General features: G+C 50.9%; 9 protein-coding genes across 9 annotated transcripts; 1 reads left to right on the top strand and 8 right to left on the bottom strand.

Annotated features, from left to right (window-relative positions):
* Positions 1-1,285: 1,285 nt before the first annotated feature.
* BKA58DRAFT_386421 (uncharacterized protein) lies at positions 1,286-1,633 on the top strand. Its single transcript, XM_046170460.1, has one exon. The coding sequence runs from the start codon at positions 1,314-1,316 to the stop codon at positions 1,539-1,541; it is 228 nt and encodes a 75-aa protein (XP_046024078.1). The 5' UTR covers positions 1,286-1,313; the 3' UTR covers positions 1,542-1,633.
* On the bottom strand, positions 1,618-4,542 carry BKA58DRAFT_421520 (uncharacterized protein; the record flags this gene model as incomplete). Its single annotated transcript, XM_046172783.1, has 1 exon — positions 1,618-4,542. One exon carries the CDS (start codon positions 4,540-4,542, stop codon positions 1,930-1,932), a length of 2,613 nt encoding a protein of 870 aa, XP_046024079.1. The 3' UTR covers positions 1,618-1,929.
* Positions 4,543-5,680: 1,138 nt separating this feature from the next.
* BKA58DRAFT_402579 (uncharacterized protein) lies at positions 5,681-6,640 on the bottom strand (the record flags this gene model as incomplete). The annotated part of the gene is made up of 1 exon (XM_046171732.1): positions 5,681-6,640. The coding sequence occupies one exon, from the start codon at positions 6,638-6,640 to the stop codon at positions 5,681-5,683; it is 960 nt and encodes a 319-aa protein (XP_046024080.1).
* Positions 6,641-7,424: 784 nt separating this feature from the next.
* Positions 7,425-9,773, bottom strand: BKA58DRAFT_402580 (uncharacterized protein; the record flags this gene model as incomplete). Its single annotated transcript, XM_046171733.1, has 1 exon — positions 7,425-9,773. The coding sequence occupies one exon, from the start codon at positions 9,771-9,773 to the stop codon at positions 7,425-7,427; it is 2,349 nt and encodes a 782-aa protein (XP_046024081.1).
* A 903-nt stretch (positions 9,774-10,676) lies between these two features.
* On the bottom strand, positions 10,677-12,200 carry BKA58DRAFT_402581 (uncharacterized protein; the record flags this gene model as incomplete). Its single annotated transcript, XM_046171734.1, has 3 exons — positions 10,677-11,048; positions 11,665-11,704; positions 11,755-12,200. The coding sequence occupies 3 exons, from the start codon at positions 12,198-12,200 to the stop codon at positions 10,677-10,679; spliced, it is 858 nt and encodes a 285-aa protein (XP_046024082.1).
* Positions 12,201-13,620: 1,420 nt separating this feature from the next.
* BKA58DRAFT_421521 (uncharacterized protein) lies at positions 13,621-14,108 on the bottom strand (the record flags this gene model as incomplete). The annotated part of the gene is made up of 2 exons (XM_046172784.1): positions 13,621-13,778; positions 13,835-14,108. 2 exons carry the CDS (start codon positions 14,106-14,108, stop codon positions 13,621-13,623), a joined length of 432 nt encoding a protein of 143 aa, XP_046024083.1.
* A 705-nt stretch (positions 14,109-14,813) lies between these two features.
* BKA58DRAFT_421522 (uncharacterized protein) lies at positions 14,814-18,582 on the bottom strand (the record flags this gene model as incomplete). Its single annotated transcript, XM_046172785.1, has 1 exon — positions 14,814-18,582. Exon 1 carries the CDS (start codon positions 18,333-18,335, stop codon positions 14,814-14,816), a length of 3,522 nt encoding a protein of 1,173 aa, XP_046024084.1. The 5' UTR covers positions 18,336-18,582.
* A 6-nt stretch (positions 18,583-18,588) lies between these two features.
* On the bottom strand, positions 18,589-20,229 carry BKA58DRAFT_386427 (uncharacterized protein). The gene has a single exon (XM_046170461.1). The coding sequence runs from the start codon at positions 20,087-20,089 to the stop codon at positions 18,857-18,859; it is 1,233 nt and encodes a 410-aa protein (XP_046024085.1). The 5' UTR covers positions 20,090-20,229; the 3' UTR covers positions 18,589-18,856.
* A 1-nt stretch (position 20,230) lies between these two features.
* BKA58DRAFT_421524 (uncharacterized protein) lies at positions 20,231-22,710 on the bottom strand. Its single transcript, XM_046172786.1, has 3 exons — positions 22,105-22,710; positions 20,990-22,051; positions 20,231-20,942 (listed from the first exon to the last, which is right to left on the bottom strand). The coding sequence occupies exons 1-3, from the start codon at positions 22,271-22,273 to the stop codon at positions 20,407-20,409; spliced, it is 1,767 nt and encodes a 588-aa protein (XP_046024086.1). The 5' UTR covers positions 22,274-22,710; the 3' UTR covers positions 20,231-20,406.
* Between the last annotated feature and the right edge of the window lie 1,609 nt (positions 22,711-24,319).

The following is a 24,319-nucleotide window of genomic DNA, read 5'->3' on the forward strand; positions in this document are numbered from 1 at the left end:
ATAGATGTGCTCGCCTGGTTCTTTCCGCCCTATCTCTATATCCGCTTCGTGACTGTTCCTTTCGTCTTACATTCTTCTTTACCTGGCTTGCAGAAAAACCAAAACCTAAACGCATACAAGCCATTGTTCGCTGGAGTGGTTGACCAAAAGTGCAATATCGCCCCGGCATGTTGCATGCTAACTCCCCTTCCTTCTCTATCCAAAACCCATCGAGTCACTCGATATGTGAGTGGCTGAGAGAGCAGACGAGCCAGACCATGTAGTGTGGACTTGGTCGTGCGTTGATGCGACACCTCTTTCAGAACGCTTCTACAAGATGATGATGTGTGCTGCACCGTCTGCACCGGTCCCAAGGTGGGAGTAGCGCTGATGCTGGCGGGTATATAGCTTCGATCAAGATTGGAAGAAGTGTTATCGTACATTCTTCTTTCTTCTTGTGCTCAAAAATCTAAGCAATAAGTTCATATCTGGATCAAAAGAGCAGATCTTGAATACCCATGGTGTGCGCATCTCTCGGCTTCCAACTCTTACATCAATATCCCATCAACGACAAGCCATGTCGGTTCTAACAATACTATATCAAACTTGACATGTGTGCGTCTGTGGACCTCGGGCAGTACTCCCGATGTCAAAAGCACAAGATGAAAAAGCCCGTGCCCTTCGCGTCTCGTCTGCGCGGCACCAAAACTCGACAACGAAGAAAACTACAACAAGACTGAAGGATGCGGTGTTCGTGCATAAGAGCTCTTACCTTCCACATGTTCTCTGCCTTTTACGTCATCTCGCAGCTGCTGGTGACCAAAACTTCTTCTCATGTACCTCATTTTCCTTCCCAAAAGTGATACCCGAAAGCTGCCATGTTCCTGCGCGCTCGCGTCTTCTCTTCCTCATTACCAAACACACATGACATCACCTACATGACGTTATCACTGATCTCAGAAGATAAACGAAAAACGGGTGATGTCTATAAAACATGAAAATGCGGATGTATGGGTTGGCGCTGGGTGTGGTGGTGGTGTTCGCGTTGGGTACGCGTGTCGGGAATGATGATCTGCATCATGGTTACGGAATGAGGTCAAACCGAGACCAGATCCTAGTCTGAGCCATAGGCGCTCTGTTCTACGTTATGGGATGGGGCTGAGGAATGAGGTTGTGGAATTAAGTCACGGAATGAAGTTCCGGCACCGTGCCCAGGTGGTGGGACGAGACTGATGACGTAAGCTCTTAGCGCGGTATCGACGCGTCACTCCTCTGACCTTCGAGGTGTAATCACCGTCGCCATCATTTGTCACGCCTTTGACCACCACCTGGGCATGGTGTGGCATCTTCACTCATCCTCGCGCGTGTCGTTTCCAGCATTGTCATGCTGGCTGGTATCTTTGTCCATATGGCATAGTGGTATCGCATACTACAAAGACAATCTCGATCTCTGCGCAGGCCGTCTTTCTTCCTCTCTCCGCCACACGTACTCGGCGCCGGTTGCCTCAGATCACTTCTATCGCATGATTACTGTTGTTTCGTTTTTTTTGGTGTTTTCGTAATTTCGTCTAATCATGTACACGTCCGCATTCTCCAGTCCCACCATTGACCCTCCGATACTATCAACACATCTGCTGTAGAAAGACTCGCTCTCACGATCATCGCAAACCACCGACCTGATACCGAAACGCCTTCGCCATGAACACTCAATGATAAACAAGGCCTTTCCAGAAAGCCTACCCGATATACCGACCGCAATGAGCAAAGAAAAGAGAGCGCACTACCGTGTCCTTCCGTAAACCATCGCTCCGTAAACAGGGAAGCAATCGAATCTCTACAAACCATGCAAGAATCAACGATCGGGAAAAGAAAGAAATCCAGCGCCGGCAATCCCTTTATACCGTCTCCTATTCTATCTACTATATGTCTTGTGTCATACCCTTGGCTGCTTTACGGCTTCTTCTTAACGGCAGGCTTCTTGGCGGGTCCCTTGGCGGGCTTATTAGCCAGACCCTGATTGCCGGCACCATGAGGCGCGCCTCCGGTGACCTGACTCCTTCCAGCACCCGTAGGAGGAGCCACGGTCCGAGGCACTGGATCACGATGTGGTGTAGTATTGTGCGGTGCGCCGGTGAGTCCTGGTGTGTTAGTTGGTCTTGCCTGTTGGAGAGGCGGAGTTGCCTGACGAACAAGAGGCGTAGTGACTGCGGGAGTCGATGCCGCTGGAGATGCACTTGGTCGTATGGCGATACTGGAAGATCTTTGATGGACAGCGCCGACTGAGGGTTGCGGTGAGTTGACTTCTTGGCCGAGCGAGGAGCCCCCGAAGCTCTGACCCGGGCTACCTGCAGCACGCATATCTGATGTGCTTTTCTTTGTCGGTGGTTTCGGCATCGATCCACTGTGGTGTTGAGTTGTGCCAGGGGCCGGGGTGTTCGTCTGCGACGCGAAAGCTCCTCCGCCAGACGATTGATTGCTTCCACTGGTAGAAGGCCGTGAATGTATTCGACCGGCTGCTACATTTTGGGGGACCAAGGGTGCTCTGCCTCCACTAGTATGACCCTGATCTGATGGATTACCCGATTGACCCATTAGCGATTTTCCCCAGCTTTCCAAATCTTTATATTCTTCGCCTCTCTTCTCTGCCTCCTTCTCGATCTTATCCTCCATGTATTGTGTATTGGGCGTGAGAGGCATCGGCGAGGGTGCCCTATCAAATGGGGAGTTACCTTTGTTAGAATAAATATGACGTGCAACAGCTGGCGGTGACGCTGACGGCTCATTTGTATGCCTTCGGTCGCGAGAGGACGCTGGAAATCTTACTTCCGACGCGGCTTGACTACGGCCGCGGCGGTCTGCATCGCATTCGACTGGAGATTGACCTGCAATCCGTGGTGATTGTCGCAGATCGCTCGAAGTCGGCGACGATATACCAGTGTAGCCGGGTGCCCCTGGGTTCCAGTACCCTTCGGAACCGGACCTTGACGCAGCACGACTGTGGTCGTGCCTGTCTGGACCGCCGCTGGTGCCACGTGCTCCGACGGGTGCACGAGTGCCATCACTTTGTAGTGAATTCACACTACGTGGAGTCGATCCCGCTGGATCAGTAGGGCCAGGTGCACCTGGATCCCTGTAGGCGGTAGTAGGAGTACGGCCGTGTCTGCCTGTACCAGGAGGCTCTTCGGGATTGTGATACAATTCGTCATCTGAATCGGGCTTCCACAGATCCTCAGGATGACCGTCTTGAATGTGCGGCTGCTGCGCTTGGGCTCCACGTCTTGGGCTATGTTCCACTGCTCGTCCACCCTGGGGAGCCGAGGTTTGAGCCCAATGTTCATGCCGCCATGAAGAAGGGCTACCTACCTCGCCTTGGGCCTGAGAAGATTGAACAGGTGTCCTGGATCGCCGACCATCTAGATAAGCCTTCTCTGCAAGACTGCCCTTTGCAAATCCACGACCTTTCAAAAAAGGCCTGAAATCGACCGGGAGCTTCTTTGGTCCAAAGGTTTTAATAATGTCCGCCAGGGCCTTATCTTTTTCGTCTACAGTCATCCTCTTCGCGCTGCCGCCGCCAGCTTTAATGAGCCTAGGAATATAGACCTTTACCATCCCTTCTGAATAGACTCCGGGGAATCTATCCTTTTCCGCTTTGGAATTCCATACATTCTCAACCTGGTCAGCGATTTTCTTGCTGACATTTTTCTCCTGCCACCTTATGTCGTTGACCTTGGTAGTTTCGGCTTTAGTTAGGTCTCGAGTTAGTGGAACTGTAGGAGGATTTGCTTGTGAGACTGAAGGCAAGCTTGAGGGTATATTTCTCTGCGCGCCTGCTGAGTAGCTGCTTTGCTGGGCTGAATTCTGAGCTGCGGAAGCTCTAGCTGCAGGAAGGCCTGGGGACATGCTTCTCTGCGCGCCTGCTGAAGAGCTGCTTTGAGCTGCTGATTGCGGTACTGCGGCAGGTCTCATCAAGTTCCCTGAGCTTTCTACTGGCACTGCCTTGCCTTTGTCGTCTACTATATAGCCATAGCTGCCAAATTTGGCCATATGTATCGATGCTTTTACTATTCCGGCCACGGCTGCTGCTCCCAAGCGAGAGAAGTCTTCAACCACTTCTGCATTCAGCCTCTTGATGTTGCCATGTGGAGGCGTTTGAAGATCTCCTTTGTTTTTTTCCCAGGCGTATCTAAGGGCAGCCCTCTCCTCTGCGGCTCGTACAACGTAGTAGTCGATGAAGAGTTGCCGATCGTTATCGCTCAACGCGGGCGTGATCTCTGGCCCTTGGGCTAACTCTTGCGCTCTGGATAGATAAGCCTTCTTGACTCTCCTATACATAGTCATTGCATCTTTCTCCTTGTTAGTGTCTGTCTGTCCGCGATACAGCTCTTCCGCTGTACGTAGGGGCTTTCCAAACTGGATCCTGCATTCGGGACATTGATGCGCGACCCACGACTTCTCGACGATCTGAGAGTTGGCACATTCTTCGGTAGGGCTTCGTTGTGCGCAATATGTAATCACCTCTGTGTGGTGCTTAAAAGGGCAGGAAAGTTCGACTGTTTGACACATTGATTTGATAAGAAGGTGGCCGAGAAAATTGGCATATGCAATGGTTAAAGTGTACGGCAGTTCGAGTAGGGCAGATATGTACTGACCGGCAGTAGATTGCTGAAGCTTTGATACAACGTTGGAATGATGGAAGTAGCGGTTGTGGTCGTTGTTGGTATTCTGCAGAAGGAAAAGTACAGCACGTCCAAGTACATATATACAGTAGTGACAAACGACCTCGGTTTTCGTGAATTTCCGTATGTGATTCCATCTTCGTGACTTTCTCTTCTTGACTTCTCGTATATGACTCTCGGCGTTTGACTCAACGTGTGACGATACGAGAGTTCACAAAGAGCTACTCGAACAATGGCTATTGTCTGTGATGCGATTGTTCGCCGTCGAAAGCCGTACAATTCACGTTATGCTGTTGAGAGACCAGTATTTCCGCTTGTTAGGCACAAACAAGCAATGGTCAGGCCCTCATGCTGTTCGGGCGTACAAACCACAGCTCACATGAAGATCTTCACATTGAAAATATTTGCAAACAAGAGTCTCAAGGCAGTGTGGATATGCAAACCTACGCTATCTGTGCATAAATATAAAGTATTGAGACGACTTGCGCGACGATTCTCAGGTATGCAACAAGTTTCGAGGGCCAAAACAGATGCGCAACACAAGCTCTTCTGTTAACAATGCTTTTCTTTTTAAGAGGATCCAATTAGATAAGTATGTATAGATCTTACAAGTTATAAGTTACTTATCTACTTTGCGTTACTATAGTACTATAAGAGAAAGTAGATAAACTAAGGTATTATACTGTACACTTAGATATAAGTTAGAAGAGAGGAACATAAGATAGCTGCAGTGCTGCGTCTTTGTTGTGCGCAACACAAACATTAAAGAGGGCAAGACCTAATCAAACCTTATAGAACTGATAAGTTAAGGAATAATCATATTTTTCTAGCTACCCATTTCGCCCGGCAATATCCATTGCAGAACCACCTCTATCATCCGAACTAAATTAAATCACTGCATCTCCACTCGAACGTATAACACCACCCGAAAAGACTTCAAAAATATACAACGCTTGACTATTACATACACATCGACCAATAACATGACACCAGAGTCAAATACGTACGCCGAACGCGCACCCTCGTTACTTTCGTTTCACCGGTTTCTTGCCTTTACCAATATAGCCTTGTTCTTCATCGTTATCCGTTAATGCTGGATGCGGGATGCTCCTCGATGATGCAGGTGCAAGAGGACTTGATGAGACACTCGTCGCTCTATCTCGTGTGGCACCAAGATTGCTCGTCGATGGTGTTGCTCTCGCCCTCTTCGATACTGGCTTTCCTGAAGGCGAATGCCCTGCTGCAGGATTACTTCCAACGCTTGATGGCGAGCGCGGCCTCAACTCCATGGAGCGCTGATGCGTTGGTGTACGAACCGCACTGTTTCTGCGCTTGTCGCCAGGTCCTGGACTAGCACCCTGCAATGTGATATGTGTATGCGTATTTTCTCGCACAGGTTGAGTTCCAGAAGGACCTGGCGAAGGTGAGTCTGGTGGCATGTTGATATACTTACGAAACGCCTCTGATTCTGACATTGGTGAACTGTGATAGCTACCCGAGCGAGATCGTGGAGCTGCGCGGGGACTACCAAATGGGGTGTCGACTGTGTTCCTTGGGAATTCAATTATGTTCCTCTGGAGATCAATGGCTACCGTTCCCGTTTTATCTTTACCACCCTCCCAGTTTGTATTTTGAACGCGCTGTACGCCCGTTGAAGAACTGCTTCCCACACCATATGGCCCCGGTGCGATATCTGAGGCCTGGCTTCTTTTCGAAATGTCTTCCATGACAGCTTTCATCAGATTTTCCCGGGCATATTGAGGCCAGATTACTAGGGCTTCACCAGATGCTTTTTTTGCATGCCATATCTGCATGGCTCGTTCCAGAAAGATAGGCATGAATCTCTCCCGCTCTTCGTGTGTACCCCAATTGAGTTTCTCCATAAATTTTCTCGCACCCTTCTCATAAGTGCCTCTTACCATATACTCAGCATGCTTAAACTTGCTCGCCTCACTCCGCACACGAGATGATGGAAGCGACGCCATAGGTATTGTTAAGACGGTATGGCAGTTTCGAATTAAAAGCGTTTGTTACAAGACGTTCACAAGTCGATAGATAGTGTTGGTTTGGTTGTGAAGTCTTTGTTGGCAGTGTTCGTGCTGGGTGTAGGCGTAAGCGTAGGATATAGACAGTTGAGTGTGTTCACTAGCCAGCAGTGAGTCGTTAAAGTGTTTGGTATACGTAAACTCAGAATGTTGCTATCCTGATTCTATTCGTCCTTGCTCTTGTTGTTCTTGTTGGTTTCTTATAACAGTATTTGAGGAGGAGATCGAGGTAGATATATATCCCGCTATCCGTGGTTATACAAACACCCTAGATATACGTGAACGATTGTATGTGATATGCTCTGCGATCAAAATTCTGGCAGTTCACAATCACGCTGTTCGTTGAATAGCGCTTTTTCCTATGTCGTCTCTGCTATTAAGACTACTAGAATTCAATGATGGTGTGAAGAATGCCGTAAACCATGGTACAGTTACCAGGAATCCCTTTGGCACGTATGAGAATTGGCTTCTATAGATCTCGCAACGATCTACAAGCACACACTAAGAGTTTACACAATGCGTTCAATGCTTCACGTCCAGTCAGAATCACAAATTGCATAACAGGAAAGCTAATTCTATACGCCAACCACGCATCCTAGTCACTTTCATTTATCTTTATAGACGTCATGCTAAGAATTGTGCACAAGATGAGACACAATAATGCAGACAACATCTCTTCCATACTATTTCCGATTCCACGTACTGTGTACCGTGTATCTTGCTTTTAGGTGCCTCGCCCCCTCCCTCTAGAATTTCCGCCCCTACCTCTGCTCTCAAGATTGGGATGCGCGGCTCCTTGGCCATAGCCTCGTCCACGACCCGTCACTAGTCTTGTCTGCTGCAAATTCGGAGTTCCCTGACGACTATGAGGCGTATTTCCCGAGGGAGTGGAAGGTAATGGAGAGGTGCCTGGTCGCATGGGGATACTGGAAGATCTTTGACGAAGAGCGCCTTGCGGTGAATCACCTTCTTGGCCGAGCGGGGAGCCCACGAAACTCCGGCCTGGACTACCTGCAGTGGACAGGTCTCTACTGCTTGTCTTTGCCAGTTGTCTCGACATCGGCCCGCTAGGGGACGCCGAGTTGCTTGCGTTCGACCCAGCACGACTACGGCTTTGGCTGTTTACACTGCGTCCAGCTGGAGATTGGCTTGCAATGCGTGGGGAACGTTGCATATCGCTCGAAGTCGGCGACGATATACCACTGGCGGGAGGTGCCCCTGGGTCCTCGTACATTTTTGGACTGGCGTTCGACGTAGCACGACCGCGACTCAGAGGGGGTTGGCCTGTGACATTTTTTGAACCTCCACCAGCCGCGAGCGATGGCTGCCGGCTTCTAAGGTTCTCATACTCAGAATCAGTTTCCCCTATAGCGTCTTCACTATTATCTCTAAATGGAGTTAATCCCGTTCGACCGCTAAATGCGGGTGCCCCTGGATCCACGTAGTCATAGGAACCGGCTCTGGTCGGAGCACGACTGCAAAGGCCATTGTCTGCGCTGCGACTCAAAGGAGATTGGCCCATGAGATCTGGTGAGCTTCCAGCAGTCGCTGGTACTGGCCGCCGTCTCCTACGCGGAGGGTCATCGTTAGGCCCATCATAAAGTTCGGCGTGATCGGAGCCGGAATCTTCACGGAATCTTTGGTGCGTTACCCTCCTACTAGTAGTGCCTCTTCCACCTGTTGTAGGCTGAGGTATGGGGACTGTGAGTGTTTGTCCGTGGGCAGCACCCTGTCCTCGTCCTACTAGAGGGGCCGTATTCTCCCTTTTCTTTTTGATATCGGAAGAATCGGAAATGGGGAAATTTTCGTAATCAGTATCATCCTCCTCTCTCCTCGGAGAATCATACCCTCGTGGAACTTTAGGCAATCGTGTGACTGGAACTGGATTTTCACCAGTTGCGAGCGCCTGCAGACCCCTAGGTGGAACCGTGTTACCCTGTACACCGGAAGAAGAACTGTCACCTGCGGCAGGTGGCCTTGGCATAAAATTCGAGGTCTGTCTTCCTTCTGTAATATCTCCCATAATCTTTCGCATCATAGTTTCCTGGTGAAACTTGTCGAAGATCACTCTGGCCTTCCCCTTGTTTTTCTCTGCCTCCCAGAATTTCGTAGCCTGTTGCACGAAGCGATAAACCAATTCCTCCCGCTGGTCCTGTGTGCCCCAATTAATGCTCACAGCAAGCTTCCTCGCAGATTTTTCCCACTCGCGTCTCGCAAGACGCCTAGCATGTTGAAGCTTCTTCGCGTCATCCTTGGATAATGTGGAATTTGCAGGAGGATTTCTAGGACGATTCGTAGGACGATTTACTTGAGAGGCTCGAGGAAGACTTGGAGGCATGCCTTCCTGCGCGCCTGTTGAGTAATTGCTTTGTCGGGCTGGATTTTGAGCTGCGGCATCACTGTACCTTTGGCTGTCTGTCCCGTGGCCAATAGAGGATTGGTTTGTAGCATGTGGTGGACCCGTGCTAGTTGCAAGCGCCGGAGGCTGGCTTTCTCGACGAAGGCCAGGCAACTCTGTCTGTTGTGATTCCGATGCTGGTTTCTTGCCCTTGCCCTTGCCCTTGGCCCAGGTCTTGCGATTTCCCCGCTCTTCAAACTCGAAACCTGAAGGGAGATTCCCATCCCACATTTCGTCAATGGTATTGTCTAGAATTTCTTTGTATTCCTCCATGGTTCTTTGTGGCATCCTACCAGCTCCTATGACAGCTACCCTTTTTTCATATTGTGCCAGCCCATGAAACGTATGTATTTTGATGAAATTTTTCTTTTCATCTTCCGAGCTCCACTTATCCCTGATCTTATGCTCATTCGCTCTCGATGTGGCTAACACTGTCTCAGCTCTCTTGAGACTAACCAGGCTTTTCGTCGGCCTCGACACAGCTCCCTGGTCAAATTCGGATTTACACTGCGCACATTCCTCTTCTGATAGGTCGAAGTAGTTCTCTTTTACTGCAAAAGGCTCGCCCATACCACGATGGCATCTTGTGGTGTTGTAAACCTGACATACTACTACTAGATATGAGTGGTTGTTGGGGCAGCGACTCTCCATCGTAACGCACGTATCTAAACACATCTTGCTGCGAGAGATATGAGTAGTGATACGTTTTGATAGGTAGGGGTGGTCGAGCTTTTAGCGCAGATGATCGGCTAACAGAGTGTTTGTAGGAATATCTTCGTGTGCAGATGTCTGAGTTTTCGATCAGAGCGAGGGTATATATATATACGAGTGAGCTACTGGCCGGCAATAGATTGCTAAGATATCGGTAGTGTAGTATAATGGAAATGCAGGTGTAATAGTTGTCGTTGTTCTGGGGAGAGATACGTGGAGCACGGCGGAATATATGTACATGCTGTTACTCTCAACGAACAAGCAGGTTAGCCGTAACTGACAGTTCGCTTGTAACATACTGAGCACTTGATATCGTAGAGATTCACATATAGCTAGCAGGTCAAGCATGTAGTTTGTAGAGCCTAGACTTTGTTGGCACTCGACTTCGCCTTCTCCACGTGGCACGGTGTCTTGCGTGTGGCAATGTACTGCTCGCATTGTATGTTTGATTGTAACATGATCGATTGGGAGCTTAAGTGATGTCATTGCTCTTCAGCTAATGCTCCACGCAGTGATTGGAAGGGAGTGCTGTTCTTGAAGGGGCTCCGAGGTATCACAGACAACGGCCATCTGGAGACATATACGAAGAGGATACGCAGCGTGTTTGATGCTTCACATACAGGCAGATCAAAGCCTCATATTTGTGACGCATAGGTTCTAAAGTGTAGGTAAGATTGATGATTGCACATTGAGTGTTATTGGGGGTGTTACTTACCTCCAGATAAATTCGGCGAACAGCGTAAAGTCAAGTCAAACACTGTTTGACTGTGCACATGCCGATCACAGCTTCTTTAGATACGATGTTCTTCCATTTACCACACATATACAATCTTCTATCTTGTAAGAGCGCCTCTGATCAGCAGGCCATTACCGAAGCTTTGTCCGCACATCTTCGAAGAGCTGCCATACAGGCTTCCGTTTTCGTGGGTTGTCGAGACCATTTCCGCAGTTACTAGCTTTTTGAAGTTCAATAATCGGAGCCTTGGTGGTAGCCCCATCCATTGTGAATGCAGGCTCACGGCTGTCTTGGGTGCGCGGTGGAAGGTCGAGATTGACATAATCACCAGTCTGTTCCTTAACCAATACACAATCTGATGTGGCGCGCAGAGGTCCTTGCGATACGTCTAGTCGTGATGAATTTTGGTGGACTGATTTCGACAGCTTCGGGCGCAATGCTGGGTGTCGGAGGGCGACATCTCGAGTTGTCTTTCGGCGAATTTCGGTGGCAGGTTTGTCTGCCTATCGAAAATATTATATTGATGAATTAAGGAAGTAGGCCAGAAAGTGGTATATTGGCGGCGTGACTCAGCCAGGGGTGCGCTCGCTTTCTAGAACTGGACAAGCAACCAAGGGTCCGTTATGACAATTTGGGCACTACCAGGAATGATGCTTGTGAATACGTGATTGAAACCTTGTTGTCTTGCAGCGAACATTAATGCTTGAGTGTTGATCTGTAGCCAACGTGGTGTAGCGACGCGGTACTGAAGTGGAGTAGTGACGGCAAGCATGGTACCTAGCTAGTTGGCGCGAGGCTGGCACTACTAATGCAGTACCGGAGCGCTGTCACTGAGGTTGAGACTAGAATGTTTGGGGCATCGTTGAAGGTAGGGGCTCTGAAACCTTCCTTCCCTTAGTGCCCGTGGATTACGTCATCAAACCATTCATTCCCAGCGCACTTCGAAACGCCTGCTGATCTCAACCCAAGACTAGACACTTCTAGTCGCGCCTACAGAGCGCTGCTATCATGAATGTATAGATGAAATATGCCACAGTCGCAGTCACAACATTTGTTCAATCTTCCGCCATTCCGCCGTCACTTCCACCGCCGCGAAAGCGGCCAACACTGCAAACTCACAATGCCAAAGTCACCGTTCAACCCAGGACACCCAATAGTACTAGTAGAGTTAGCATACTCCCGATGACCTCGTCACTTCAATCAACTTACTTGTACGTTTGTCCGTTAGTTATGATATGAGCTTGTGCCCCATTCCTGCAATCCGGCTCCTGGTATAGAAGGCAGTAGCCATCAGGGTCAGGTCCGATAGACTGAGGACGGCTTAGATCAAGACTGAGCTCCTTTTTATAAGAAATGCAGACTGTTTCGTCAGCAGCAGCAGGAGGTGGCCACCACCTGCATTTTTGAGTTGCAGAAGGCGTGAAGTTTGGACCGGGGCAGATGTAGACGCCGCCGGGTCGGCCGACTTTGGAATTGCAGACAGGGGAGTTTGGATCGCTAAAGGTGTGCAGGTCGACATTATTGGAGCTGAAATCTCCGCCAGTGGCTGGGATTATTTTGACAACGATGGTATCTCTTGTGGGCGTGTTGACCGGGGACGTAGCGGTGATGGCAAAGAAGATACTGGTCAGGTATGTAGGACAGATGTTCAGCATATCGAACGGTTGAGTTCGAATTTGAACAGCAAGGAGAATGCCTATTCTTGAGGTAGCAGTGGCTCTTGTTGGTTGCTGGCACAATAGTGTAGAAGAGGTGGAAAAAGACTGACGCGGATGCAGAACGCGAATATATATCCTCCCTGGGCCGCAAAAATGTGATGATATTATGTTACATTGGCGTCCTTCTTTCCAATAATGACCACGACATGAACAGCATGATGCGTCCCTTTCAACCCATTCGATCACACCTGAACTTCACAATGCCATATCAAAGCTCCGAGCGAATTCAAGTTTCCTAACGTTGACTTTGATACTGAAAAGCATCATACAATGTAAAACACAGACATAAATAGACCTGGCAGCATACTTTTCCCTTCCTTCGTCCTTGCACGCAATATCAACCGCACAAGAACTCTCGCATCAACACAGCACGGCGTCCATAGAATTAACAACAACAAACACGAAGTCGCGTTCCTCTCACACCACAATGTATCTACTAACCCTTATCCCTCTCCTTACTACCCTAGCGACAGCTCTCCCCTTCGCTGTTAGCCCCCGCATATCTAGCCCGCCCTACAACCCCTCCTTACTATACTAAGGCCTACCTGAATGTAGACCCGGAGACTGAGGCAACATGCCTGGCGTCTACTACTGTCTGAACCCGAACTTTGGCGGGCCCTGTGAATGGTGGGCCTACGACTCCACCAAAGACGTATGTCTGACGTTCGACGAGAACGTGGAAAAGCGTGTTCGTTCCGTTCGCCCTCAAGACGGTGGATACTGTGAGTTTTTCAAGGAGAAGAATTGTGGGGGTGAGGCGGTGCAGATTTGGAAGGGGGACCCGACGACGACGTTGGAGTGTCCGGGGATGAGTGATGCGGGGAAACCAGATTGGTTTGCTAGCATGAAGTGTAGGACGTTTGCTCGGGAGTAGGAGATTGCAGGTAGGGCGAGTACCTAGGTACCTTCGTGGATGACATATTTATGTACCCAAATATGATCAAAATCGGGAAGGGCTCATCGTGCTCAGTTAACGCAGTACCCATGCAGAGAAGATGTGGATAGGGCGGCGTATACCGTCTTGTTAGTAAGTTCTATTATGGGAAGCTTGGAACCCCTTTGTATGTTTGTCAGGCTGTGTTTAGTCGACGTCTAGGTCATCCACTTACATTACGTGAACAAAAAACGCATCATTGATTCGATATCCCCCTGATTCACATGTGCACAAATTACGAGATTAATCTCAAAGAAGCAGCACCAAACGCGTCAAAAATGTATACACCGCACAGATAGCTAAGCTAATATCCACCAGCTTCAACTTAAACCCAAACCGATGACAACACAAATAACCTGTATTTGACACGTCCCACATCCCCATCCCCTCCGTCAAAGAAAGCAAGAGAAAGCACCCAATCCACTAATCCCTCATACACTTCATACTCTTAAACCATTTCGGGTCCCCCGTAAACGACAGCCCCGGACACTCAAGCGGCCTCTCCTTACTCCCCTCCCAAATCTCCACCGCATCCCTATTCTCTCCACAATCAAACTCCTTGTAGAACCTGCAGTTGCCGCCTAGGAATCCCGAATTAGTGAATGCCTGGAACACATTTCGTACAGCCACTACTCACCCATATCCGGACCAATGGAGCGGGGTCTGCTCTCATATTGGTAAAAGTTCTCACACCACGGTTGCGGCTCGTAGGCGCGCGTATAGCATTGCTTGGCAAAGTTGGGCCACAGGCACCATTTTACGCTGGGAGTTTGGGGTAGCGCGGAGCAGTATTCGGGGGCTTGTGAGGGATCGAGGTGCGGGCTTGTTCCGAAGTGCTTGTAGGGTGTGAAGGGCATGGCGGAGGTAAAGATAAGGCCGCTGAGGAGAGTGAGGAGGGTCAAGAGATACATCGTGAGGTGGTGGGTTGGAGATTTGACGTGTGAATCAGTGATGGTTGTCGAGCTCGGTGTTATCTTGACTGTTGGTGTGCAATCTTTATTTGCTTCGTGTCCTGACGCGGCAGTCGTTGTATTGATATGGACAAGTAAAGAGGGACCAAGGGTGTGTTTATGTACGCTCGACAACCATGCATCGTTTGCACAACGCGGGCATGTCAACGTCAAGTTCAGGGTTTCACATTGGGAAACCTTGATATGTCCTCGCGTATGGAATGAAGACTGCATAATGGAATGCATCAATTCTTGATTTCGACTTCACTAGTGGGAATGGTATGAATCCTTCATCACGACATCAGGTAATGTCACGAATGACTTACCAGTCTACCCACAGTTCTAGTACCCTTGAATTTCCTCTCAACAAGCGCAGCACGTTACCTAACAAACCCAGCATCTTAAAACACAGTGAACACAAACGGTATTATCGTAAGCGGAAGCCGCATCTTCTATCCTTCACCTCTCCTTCTCCCGCCTTCTCCTTCCTTTTTCTTCCTTTCCTTCTCTCTATTACACAGGAAACAAGAGTCGAGACAAAGGAGATAGGTATACACAGCATCGATGTGAGCAACAACGAGAAGATGTGTTGGATCTCAAAGACAAGGGAAAGAATACATACCATACCACCAATCTCATCTCCCACCTTCTCCTCACGTCTCAAAACTAATAAGGCGCCCTCCCCACTCCACCCCCCGTACCCACACTCTCCACCACACTACCACTAACACTGTCATCATCCTCCGCATCCTCAACCCCAATACTATCCAAAAACCCAGTGAAGTCCGGTTTACTTCCCGCACCTCCAGTGCCCCTTCTCGCATTCCGCTCGCCACTCCTCCCTCTACTGACTCCACTCTTCACACTGCGCGACCGTCCCGCTTTACTCCCATTCGGCGCTGTCTTGGGTCTTGTCGCAAAGTCGCGCGTGTCACTCCGACCGTGGCCGTCTGGTGAAGTCCGCAGTTCTTCTGGTATGGGAGGGACGGGAGGGAGATTCGTCATTGTGTATGTGCTTTCACGCGCGTTCGTGGGAGCGGTGTTATTGTTGATATTGAAGTTCATGGACGTAGCTGTTTGCGGGCGGGGAGTAAGTGTCGCAGCGGGTGTGGTAGGGGAGTCAGGATTCTGGAGCTGTTGAGAATCGGTGGCTGGATGGGTTGTTATGAAAGAAGCATCCGAAAGGGAGTGTACGCTGACGAGCGAGTCGGAGGCGGAAGATGCATGGTCGGAGGATGACTTGCGGTGTCGTTGCGAAGGCGCACGGTGAGAGTAGCCTGTTCTCGGAGCGCCGCCACCGGATGTGGAAAGTGCGCGGCGAAGGTCGTCGACGCGGACCGTGGAGCGGAGGGATGACGAGCTGTTGGGTGTGTCGCCTGGGCTGCGACTTCGGTTTGGTGATGAGAGACGGCCTACCAGACCATATGCCGCAGATGGAGGTCTGCTGTGTGCGCGTCTTGGGCTTTGGGCTGGCGAGCTACCGTTGCTATCGAGATTGCCATTTGGGATGTTTACACCGAGGAAGTTATTCTTCTGTGTAGCAGCAGTGTAATGAGTACCGGTCTTGGAACCAGAAATTGAAGCAGATGATGAATCCTTCGTGTGAGAAGACAAGCAGTCTTCGCGACTCCAGTTCGCCAAGAGATCTTCTCGGACCTTGAACGAAAGTTCCGGTGCACTCTGCTGGCTCACAGACTGTGTCGGTTGATGAATGGTAGGAATGGATGCAGACACTGTACGACCAGGTGAGCCAGGAGGCGATGAAGGCGGCGAGTATAGGGAAGTCGAATAACCTTCCGATATCTTCTCGACCAATGCCTCGCGGTTGTCAAAGGGCTTGAGCGCTTCGTTCTCGACAATCTCTGGCGGGATAGCGACAGGAGTCGGGTGCGGCGTCTCTATCAGCTCGATCGGCATTGGTGGGACGCGTATGCTCTTCATCCATAGACCTTTACTGCTTCTGCGCGTGATCTCGTTGTGGAGAGCGCGACCGACGGAGGAAACCTCAAAGTCCAAGGTCATGCTGAGTGCCCAGAGGTATCCGTGTACCAAGCTTCCCAGGCGCAGCTTAGCACCGGGGTCTTCGATGGTAACGATGTCCTCTTGCAGCCGCATGATCATTGGCAACCCGCTCCTCGCTGCGTTCACTCCGAGCCTGTTCACCAGAGTAGTGAGCAGTAGATGGAGGAGCAGGTAGTCCGCCTCGGAGTCAACATAGTGAAGTGCATTTTCATACACCGCCAGATGGAGCAATGGCAGAAACGTGTCCCTACCACGTTTCGACACTCTCTTCCTGTTCGAAGCATTCGAGACCGCACGTCTTGCCAGCGCATTCTTATCATCCTCCTTCTCCTTCCGCCTGTAGTTGTCCACGATCTTTAAGTCTTCCTTGTCTTTCTCCGTATTGAGCCAGGTGATCAGCGCATCTACGTATGCTTTCCTGACTTGACCACTCGGATCACGCAAAAGCCATTGTGTACCTTCCCAAACACTCACACCTACTTTGCTCCGCGACACAGAAGCCGATGAGCCATCTGGTCTTCGGGTGTTGGCCGTCTTTATGATGGCTTTGACGGCGTCTAGAGCAGTGATGCGTGCTGTTTCGAAAGAGAAGAAACGATCCACATGCGTCTTCTCTTGCATACTGATGGAATCAGCGACAGCATCTATCGCCCCTTCAGGGTTCTGTATCGCTTCGGTGGTGGAGGAAACGCTCGAAAGCCGCGATGGCTTTAGTCGGCTCAGTATGGCTTCCACCATATCGGAAATCTGATCAGTGTAGTATACATGTGTCGCGAGATCTGCCATGCATCTCTGCACTGTATCCAGAAGCTGCATCCTCGCATCAGAAGGCTTCTTGACGACTTCCATAACGACACTATCCAGATTGGCCGTCGACGATTCATTGCTACCCTCCTTCTCCGATACGACAGATGTTGTCTGCTGATGATGCGGTACGATGTTTGATCCCGGACCACCAAGCTGGAGGAGTAGCAATGAGTGAGAAATAAGCCCGACCAGGACATCCATGACACTCAGTCCGATGAAGTTGATCGTCGAGGCTAGAAGGTAGTCGATGATCGTCGCCAGAGTCAGCTGCCGTTCGAGGTCGTCTTCCACGATTGGACTGCGGACCAGGGCTTCCACTGCGCCTACTAGGATTGTGTATCGGTCTTGTACGGGGACCCATGCGCAGATCATGGCCATGAGTGTAGTCGCCCAATGGCTGCTTTCGTTCGGTGCAGCTTCTTGCAGGCTCTTGACATGTGATCCGATAAACTTGAGCACAGCGGACGTCGCAAGCCGGAGCTGCCCTCGATTCACACCCTGGAATATGCTCCTCAAGGCCTGGAGCGCGAGTACTCCCACCTCTTCTTCCGCAAGCTTATCCGCATCCTCCGTTGTACCAGATGCCGCGATCGGGTCGCCGTCGTCGTCGTCGGTCCGCGCGGTAGAGACACTCTGCCGCCGTCGCAGTGCCACCTCTTTCTCATGTTCGCCCTTGGCGGCTTCTCGTATCTCCAACCGCTTGAGGTATGCGCCGCTCTCCGAGTGTATGTTGAGGAGTATGACTGGTATGACAGCGCCCAGTTGACGCCCGGTCTCAGACCCCAGTGACTCAGACGAGGCAATGGCCTTGAGCGCCTGCAGCCCAGCCTTCCGGTATCTGATCGCGACCGGCCAGCTGACTGGTGCCTTGCCCGTCTTGACAGTCTCCTTGGACGCGAATTGGGCGTATAATTGTACAATCTCTTCGTACTTCTTGATGTAGTCTTGGTCGGCTGCGAGGGCGGCGGGATCCTGATGCGCGCACAGAGCCTCGAAGGTCGGCACTGACTCCTCGACCATAGTAACGTCGTTGGAATTGAGGATGGTGCGCAAGATATGCAGGACAGCGGTGGCATAGAGGGGGAGGTCGCGCGGGCACTTCTCAATCAACGCCTTGATGATCTGCATCGTGACCTGGACATTGCCTGTCCGGACTTTCCACACATCCTTGGTCGCCCTCTTGTCCAGGAAGTCGACGACCTTTTGCAGCTTACTGCGGCGCGTGCTTGCGTAGAAGAGCAGGTAGCTCAACTCGCTCGAATTGGCCTTGGCCTCGGCATCGCTCTTCTGCACCTTGGGGTAGCATTTTAGGACCAGGACCTGGTGCTTGGGGCGACACGCCTGCCGCGCTGCGTTCATCGAGGCTCAGGGTAGTGACGTTGCGGGTTCGATCGAGGTAAGCGTGCAGCGATTGACTGGGATATAGAACGCGGCCTCGGCGTCGGTGGCAGCGGCGGCGATGACGAACAGCGGGGGAGGGTACGGCGAGGGATTAGGACAGTTGGAGGATTGATGGAGTGGGCGGGAGAAATCAGGGTCGCGGCATTATTCGTGCGGCAGGTCGTTCACTAGCACGCATGCATGTGCAACGGACGGTCGCGGAATAAGGAGTGGCTTGGGTGGATAAACATGATCGGCCGTATCCATGTCCGGCCCAGAGATGTGGTCACTGCCCAACGTTGCCTGCCAAGCCGTCACCAACACCAACAACAAACTTCGTCATACAGGAGTTAGGTGAAACAAACTACATGTTGGACGCCGAAACAGCCATGTTGTTTTTGTATCACATGGCCTTCGGCACGCGAACGTGAGCGGAGAGCTGCTTTATTTTGATAAATAAATCAAAAGTTTGCGCTCTCTGGATAACGTCCCCATGTCCCCTAAAATTCCTTAGGACCATTTTTATTCCCAACATACCCCCTCTGCTGCCACCGATTAGTCCCTCCTCGCGTATCAATCCGACTATCCAACTTCCTAATCGGCGCCTTTCCATCCGAATCCGGCACGAGGAACCCATCCGTCTCCGCATCCCTCTGGAGCCACTTCTTCTCCTCCCCACTATACACCTTCTTGCCTCCCTTCCCATGTTTTGCTCTTGCCTGCTCCCTCGGCAGCCCCGTATTAATACTATAGTCTTCTGATCCAGACTCTCGTAACTGCTGACGCATAATCTTGGGTAACATGGCCTGGTTACCAGATTTAATGGACGAGGTGACTGAGGACTTGATGCGGAAGAGCCGCTTGTCGAGGTTGACGGCTGGTTCCATCTTATGGCCTGCGACTGCGACCCATTGGACTAAGCGACCGTCGCTCACGGGGTTGATCAGGTAGCGTGTGCCCTCTGGCATGCTCTTCATGATGATGTCGGGGCGGAGGTGCGGGAAGTGCATGTGCATCCATGTCCAGCGCTCGGGTCCTGCGGGCTTGATACGTTCTTCTTTCAAGAGCGTCTTCCCTTGCAAGCGCAGCCGGAACTCGACTGCGTGCCCGCCTTCGATGAATTGGTAGGCGCGGTCTATGCACATTCTGAAAAATTCCACCGGGCTTGACTCGTTGAAGATGATGTTTTTTAGTCCACCTATTTGTTTCCCTTTTTGCTGCGCGGTCTTTGGGGCTTTGTATGTGTGGGCGATGTGGAGGGCGAAATCGTGCAACTCTCCGGGTATTTGCAGCTCTGGTTCGTCGATGTATTTTTTCGCCATTCCTTTCTTGATCTCGTTTAGACAGTAGAGCATTTTCCCGGGTTCGACATGCTTCTCTAGGAGCTCCTGGAATGAGATGCTCTCCGCTATCAAGGACAGCCGTTTAGACTTCTTGTCTGTCTTCCATAATTTGACTCGGTGTTCTAATTTTTCCAGTGGCACTATCTTCTCAACCTCCCACTGAGTAAAGTTCAGAACTTTGTGCTGTCCGAGGACTGTCTTGGCCTTGGCCGTTTTGTATAGGTTGAGCGCGCGGCGCTGCTCGAGGCGCTGGGCAGGACAGGCGCGGCGCGGAACGTGACGGGCGCATTGCGGGCGGAACAATGTTTGGAGGGCGCGTATCGGAATTTGTACAGGCGGTAGAAGGAGCGATCGGAATTCGACAGTCGGTATGCGTAGTCTGGGTGCCATGATGGCGCGACGAGAGTTTGTATAGACCTGTGCGAGACGAAAGACGCGACAAATGACTCGGGCCGCGCCACGATTTTCTGATTCATGACATCGCAACAACAATCACTTGGCATGCCGAAATTACACGTAACACGTGCATACCTAGAGACTAAAGTCCCATCTGCCTTGCTAGGAGTTATCGAGCAACACTATCGTGGAGAGTCGATTGTATATTCCACGGCCGTATCTACGAGATATCTAAATTTACCAAATGCTCGGAAGCATCCATCCTGTTCAAGACATGGATACCATCTCTGCCCGCATACCACAGATACCGACTACGTCCACATTGGGACCGAGAAATTCGTAGCCGCCTCATCACTCCCCAGATACTGCGTTTCAGGCGCAGGCGGAAAGACAGCCTCCCAATGGATCCCCGTGCCGAAAATATATGGCGGATCATTCCAGACAACATCACCAAACTCCATTGTGGGCTCTGGTATATAGGGCACTGCGTCTGGTTCGACGCTGGAATCATATCTGTGTTCTCTCCCAGTCACATTCGCTGGTACTGCTAGGGATGGTCTCTGGAAGGCCGGGGTGGCTGCAGGTAGAGGCGTGGCTTGGTACGAGCTATTTATAGAACTGGCACTTGCACGTCGGTCTGGATTGAAGGCAGGAGTGGACGGCGGCTGCGCCTGGTTCAGTAGATCGTGTTCGCAACGGCGCACTATCTGGGCTACGCGCTGTAGAAGCTGTTGCTCGACGGGAGTAGGGACTTGGTCGGCCTCAATGAGCAGTTCCTCTTGCACGCGGCGCAGAAGGTCTCTGCGGAAGCGTCGCGATGTTTCACTAGGTGAGTCACAATCATAGACTGACGTACGTTAGCGGTCGAAGATCCAGCATGGCGCGATGACTTACAGGGACTAGGTATCTCAGCAGTAGATACGTCTGGAAAGAGAACTTGATATACATCTCTCCATTTATCTTCCTCTAGTCGCAATGCAGTGGTGCGCTTCCTCAACGTCCACACAGTTTCGCGATCGATCCCTTCGATCTGTTGGGGTAATGATCTCTCGCATTGCTGCAGACGCACATGACTCGATTGCTCCTTGTCTGACTTGAAGGTCGCGTAGCAGATTGGACAAAATATCGGTTGGGAATGTGATCGGTAGAGATGCTCTTTCATTCGATGAACGGTTGGCCAGCCAGGCCCGGGACAGGTTCTCCTGTTGCGATACCGATCGGGGTCGTGCTTGTAGAAAGGACATGCGAACCTCGCGCCGGACTCAGACTCATCGGTAGTCGTCGTTGATCCACGACGTCGCTTGCTTGAGCCATCTTCGTCATCATCTTCTGGCGGCGGGCTGCCCTCCAAACGGGACTTGCGCTTTGATCCTGAGCTCACAGACGTCTTCCGACTAGTCTGATCCGAAGGCAGCGTGGATCTAGCTTGGCTGTGCGCGGCGCTACGTCCAGTACATTGCTTGTAAGCTGCATTGCGGAGGTTGATTTCGACTTTGCGTAGGATGAGCTCAACAATTTTCTGCATGGGTGCTGGAGATGGTTGCATCGGCCGAATGTCATGCTCCATTTCGTCTTCACTGACGTCCGTGTTGGTGTGCATGTCGCAAGAGCTGGTGGATGAGATGGAGACGATGGATGTCACTCTTTCTCTGGGACGCTTAGCGGATGGAAGATTGTCGTCGATCCACCTCTCTATATCTTCGTCTTCTGATGTTGGCCTATCTTGAGGACTGTCTTTACGTGCACAATCAATAAGAGTCTTGACGAATCCTATTTCTGGAGCTTCCGGAGGCGTGGTGTCGAGGAATGTCTGGTTGGTGACGACTTCTGCAGGGTTGCTGGTAATGTTGTTCTGTCCAACCAACCATGGCCTATCGACGGTGCATCTCTTGAGAAAGGTAGCCTTGTTGTTGACAAGAATGCTCGGCACGCAGGGAGGAGGTCCGAAAAATATGTCTGCTGCGCCGTTAGCGATCTGACCTCCCGCTAGAAATTGTAGTAGGCAATACCCTGATCCAACGTTCCCGCATCTAAGGGTGAGAGAGAATCAGGATCGCTGTTGTAACCCGAATCACGGGTCCTGGAAGAAGACAGCGAATCCCTTCTACATATTCGCTTGGTTGTGCTCAATCTTGGTAGGCTGGCCTGCGTATGGCTACACGATGCCGCGGCGAACATTGCGCAAAGTTGTTAAATGCGTCTGGGATGAATGCTCGTGTTCGCAATCGAGGTAGCAAGGCAGGTTGTGAGCAGAAGGAGAGAGCAACGTTGTCGAAGACATCGTGGTGGTCTTGAAGGATGCCTGACGGCTGTCACAAGCAGTCAGACCCACTGCGCGAATGCGCAAACGTGGGAACAGGGTGTAGCTGACGGTTTCCGCCCACCGGTCATCATCCGGTCTCCAGGCACGGAAGGCCCGACCGCCAATCGTCGCAATCCATAATGCGTCGGCACAACGGCGTTACGGCAGATACGGGTTGAGCATCAGGGCGTTGTGGCTGAGCAATATTGATGAGTGAGGTGTTAGTAGCACGAATCCCGCGGAGGATGACGACGATAGATGCACCAATGAAGCTTGCGCTAGGCAGGCGCTAAGAACGAATCGGAATGTGGGGTTGCGAGATTCTTGACTTCAGCTGCACCTTGTTTATCTCTTGGGAAATACCTCTTTTCGACTTGGAAACCTAGGAGGTTGTCTTTAGTAGATCGTCGGAGAAGAGTTGGGGTCTAGGCAGGGCGAAGGCCGTACGTTACCTTCAGCTTCGCAGTCTAGAGCTTGCTATGTTCGACGTCGGCTCCAAGTCATTTATCTCATCGACCTATTACAGTACTTGCATCACAGATGTAAACTGTACCATCACGTATGTGACGAGATACTTGTGAATGCTGGATATGATCTCGCTAACACCCCCTTTATTCCCCGCCGAAAACACTTCCACTACTTATTCATGACGAAGTCAACTCACTATCCTCAATATCCTCAACAAAGCTCGCGAGGCGGTCTGGTCCACCTCGAAGCGAATAACGCGGCTTCCCCCTATGTTTAGCCACAAGGTAGAAAAATGACCGGGATCATCTCACTCTTCTTGAAATCCTTCCAACTTTTACGAGCTCCAGAATTCAGCTGCATAAGGCAATTGCTGTGTATATGCCGGTTATGATTTGCGCCCTGGTCGAGCATGTACTTGACGATAGAGATGTTATCGTACTGGATGGCTCGTATAATTGGAGAGCCTGCGTTGATGGAGACGGCGTGTTCGAGAAGTACATCGATAACGCGTCGTTGGAGGTACTGGGCTCATGTTTGCATGCATGATATACCTAAGACCTGTTGTACTGGATCCGTGTGCCATCGGGCTATATCCGAACCCGTTCCAGCTCCCTCCCGCTTCAATAAATGGGATTGTGGGCAATGGTATGTCGAAGGACCTCCACTTGGCCGTGTTCGCATGAGAAGAGCAGCGCTTTTGCCACGAGTCTCTTCGCGGATATGGGGACAATGTGTTTCATACTCCCAATCAATGCCATGGTAGTCTGGAAGGTCTCCATGCAGCCGGTCTGTATAGCTGTTTTGATCCACAGTTCGACACATGATAAATCCTGGCCATGAGTCAAGTTTGAATCACAGACTTCATGCTTCCTAGCGACTACTGCCAACGTAAGAATTGTTTGGGGGTGCTTGGACTGGATGGCCAAGTCAAGGATGCACTGAAATCTGTGTTTAGAATCGGTGGTCCACTTGCCTTTACCTCTGAAATCTTCAAGCGTCTTAAGTAGATGCTATACGACTTTGATGTGTCCATTAGATGCTGCCGCTTGAATAGGATCTACGTAGACATTGTCGTCGAACGCATGCTGTCGGATGTATGGCCACGAGGGCCAATCTGATTCATTCCTCTCGAGAAGGTCCTTCACTGCCGCCAGGCTACCTACAGCGGCAACGCTGACTAAGTCGGGCCGTTCTGTAGAAGTAAAAAGCGAATTGTCGCTGCGCGAGCGAAGCACCCGTTGCATAATTGCGTGCTTGCCTCCTCGGGTCAGATACTGGAAGATGTACTCAACGTATTGAGTTTTGGTCTTCTCATCGTAGGGATGGCCTTCGATATTGAGGACCGCCTCAGCGCGTGACTCGATAGAGGTGGCAAGCGGATTGTTGAAGGCCTTTCGTACAGTGCTTCGGAGGATGTCGGGGAGCATGTGACACGAAACTCTTAGTCTAGCGCC

This window comes from Alternaria rosae (assembly GCF_020736505.1).
Source record: "Alternaria rosae strain MPI-PUGE-AT-0040 chromosome Unknown BKA58scaffold_6, whole genome shotgun sequence".
NCBI classification, from domain to species: domain Eukaryota; kingdom Fungi; phylum Ascomycota; class Dothideomycetes; order Pleosporales; family Pleosporaceae; genus Alternaria; species Alternaria rosae.

Excerpts from the sequence above, each read along its gene's own strand:
- BKA58DRAFT_386421 (XM_046170460.1), top strand. The coding sequence starts at position 1,314 with ATGGTGTGGCATCTTCACTCATCCTCGCGCGTGTCGTTTCCAGCATTG.
- BKA58DRAFT_386427 (XM_046170461.1), bottom strand. The coding sequence starts at position 20,089 with ATGGCACCCAGACTACGCATACCGACTGTCGAATTCCGATCGCTCCTT.
- BKA58DRAFT_421524 (XM_046172786.1), bottom strand. The coding sequence starts at position 22,273 with ATGTTCGCCGCGGCATCGTGTAGCCATACGCAGGCCAGCCTACCAAGA. Across the intron at positions 22,052-22,104 it reads TGCGGGAACGTTGGATCAGG|ACATATTTTTCGGACCTCCT; the intron begins GTATTGCCTACT and ends ACGGCGCAGCAG. Across the intron at positions 20,943-20,989 it reads TGCTGAGATACCTAGTCCCT|TCTATGATTGTGACTCACCT; the intron begins GTAAGTCATCGC and ends AACGTACGTCAG.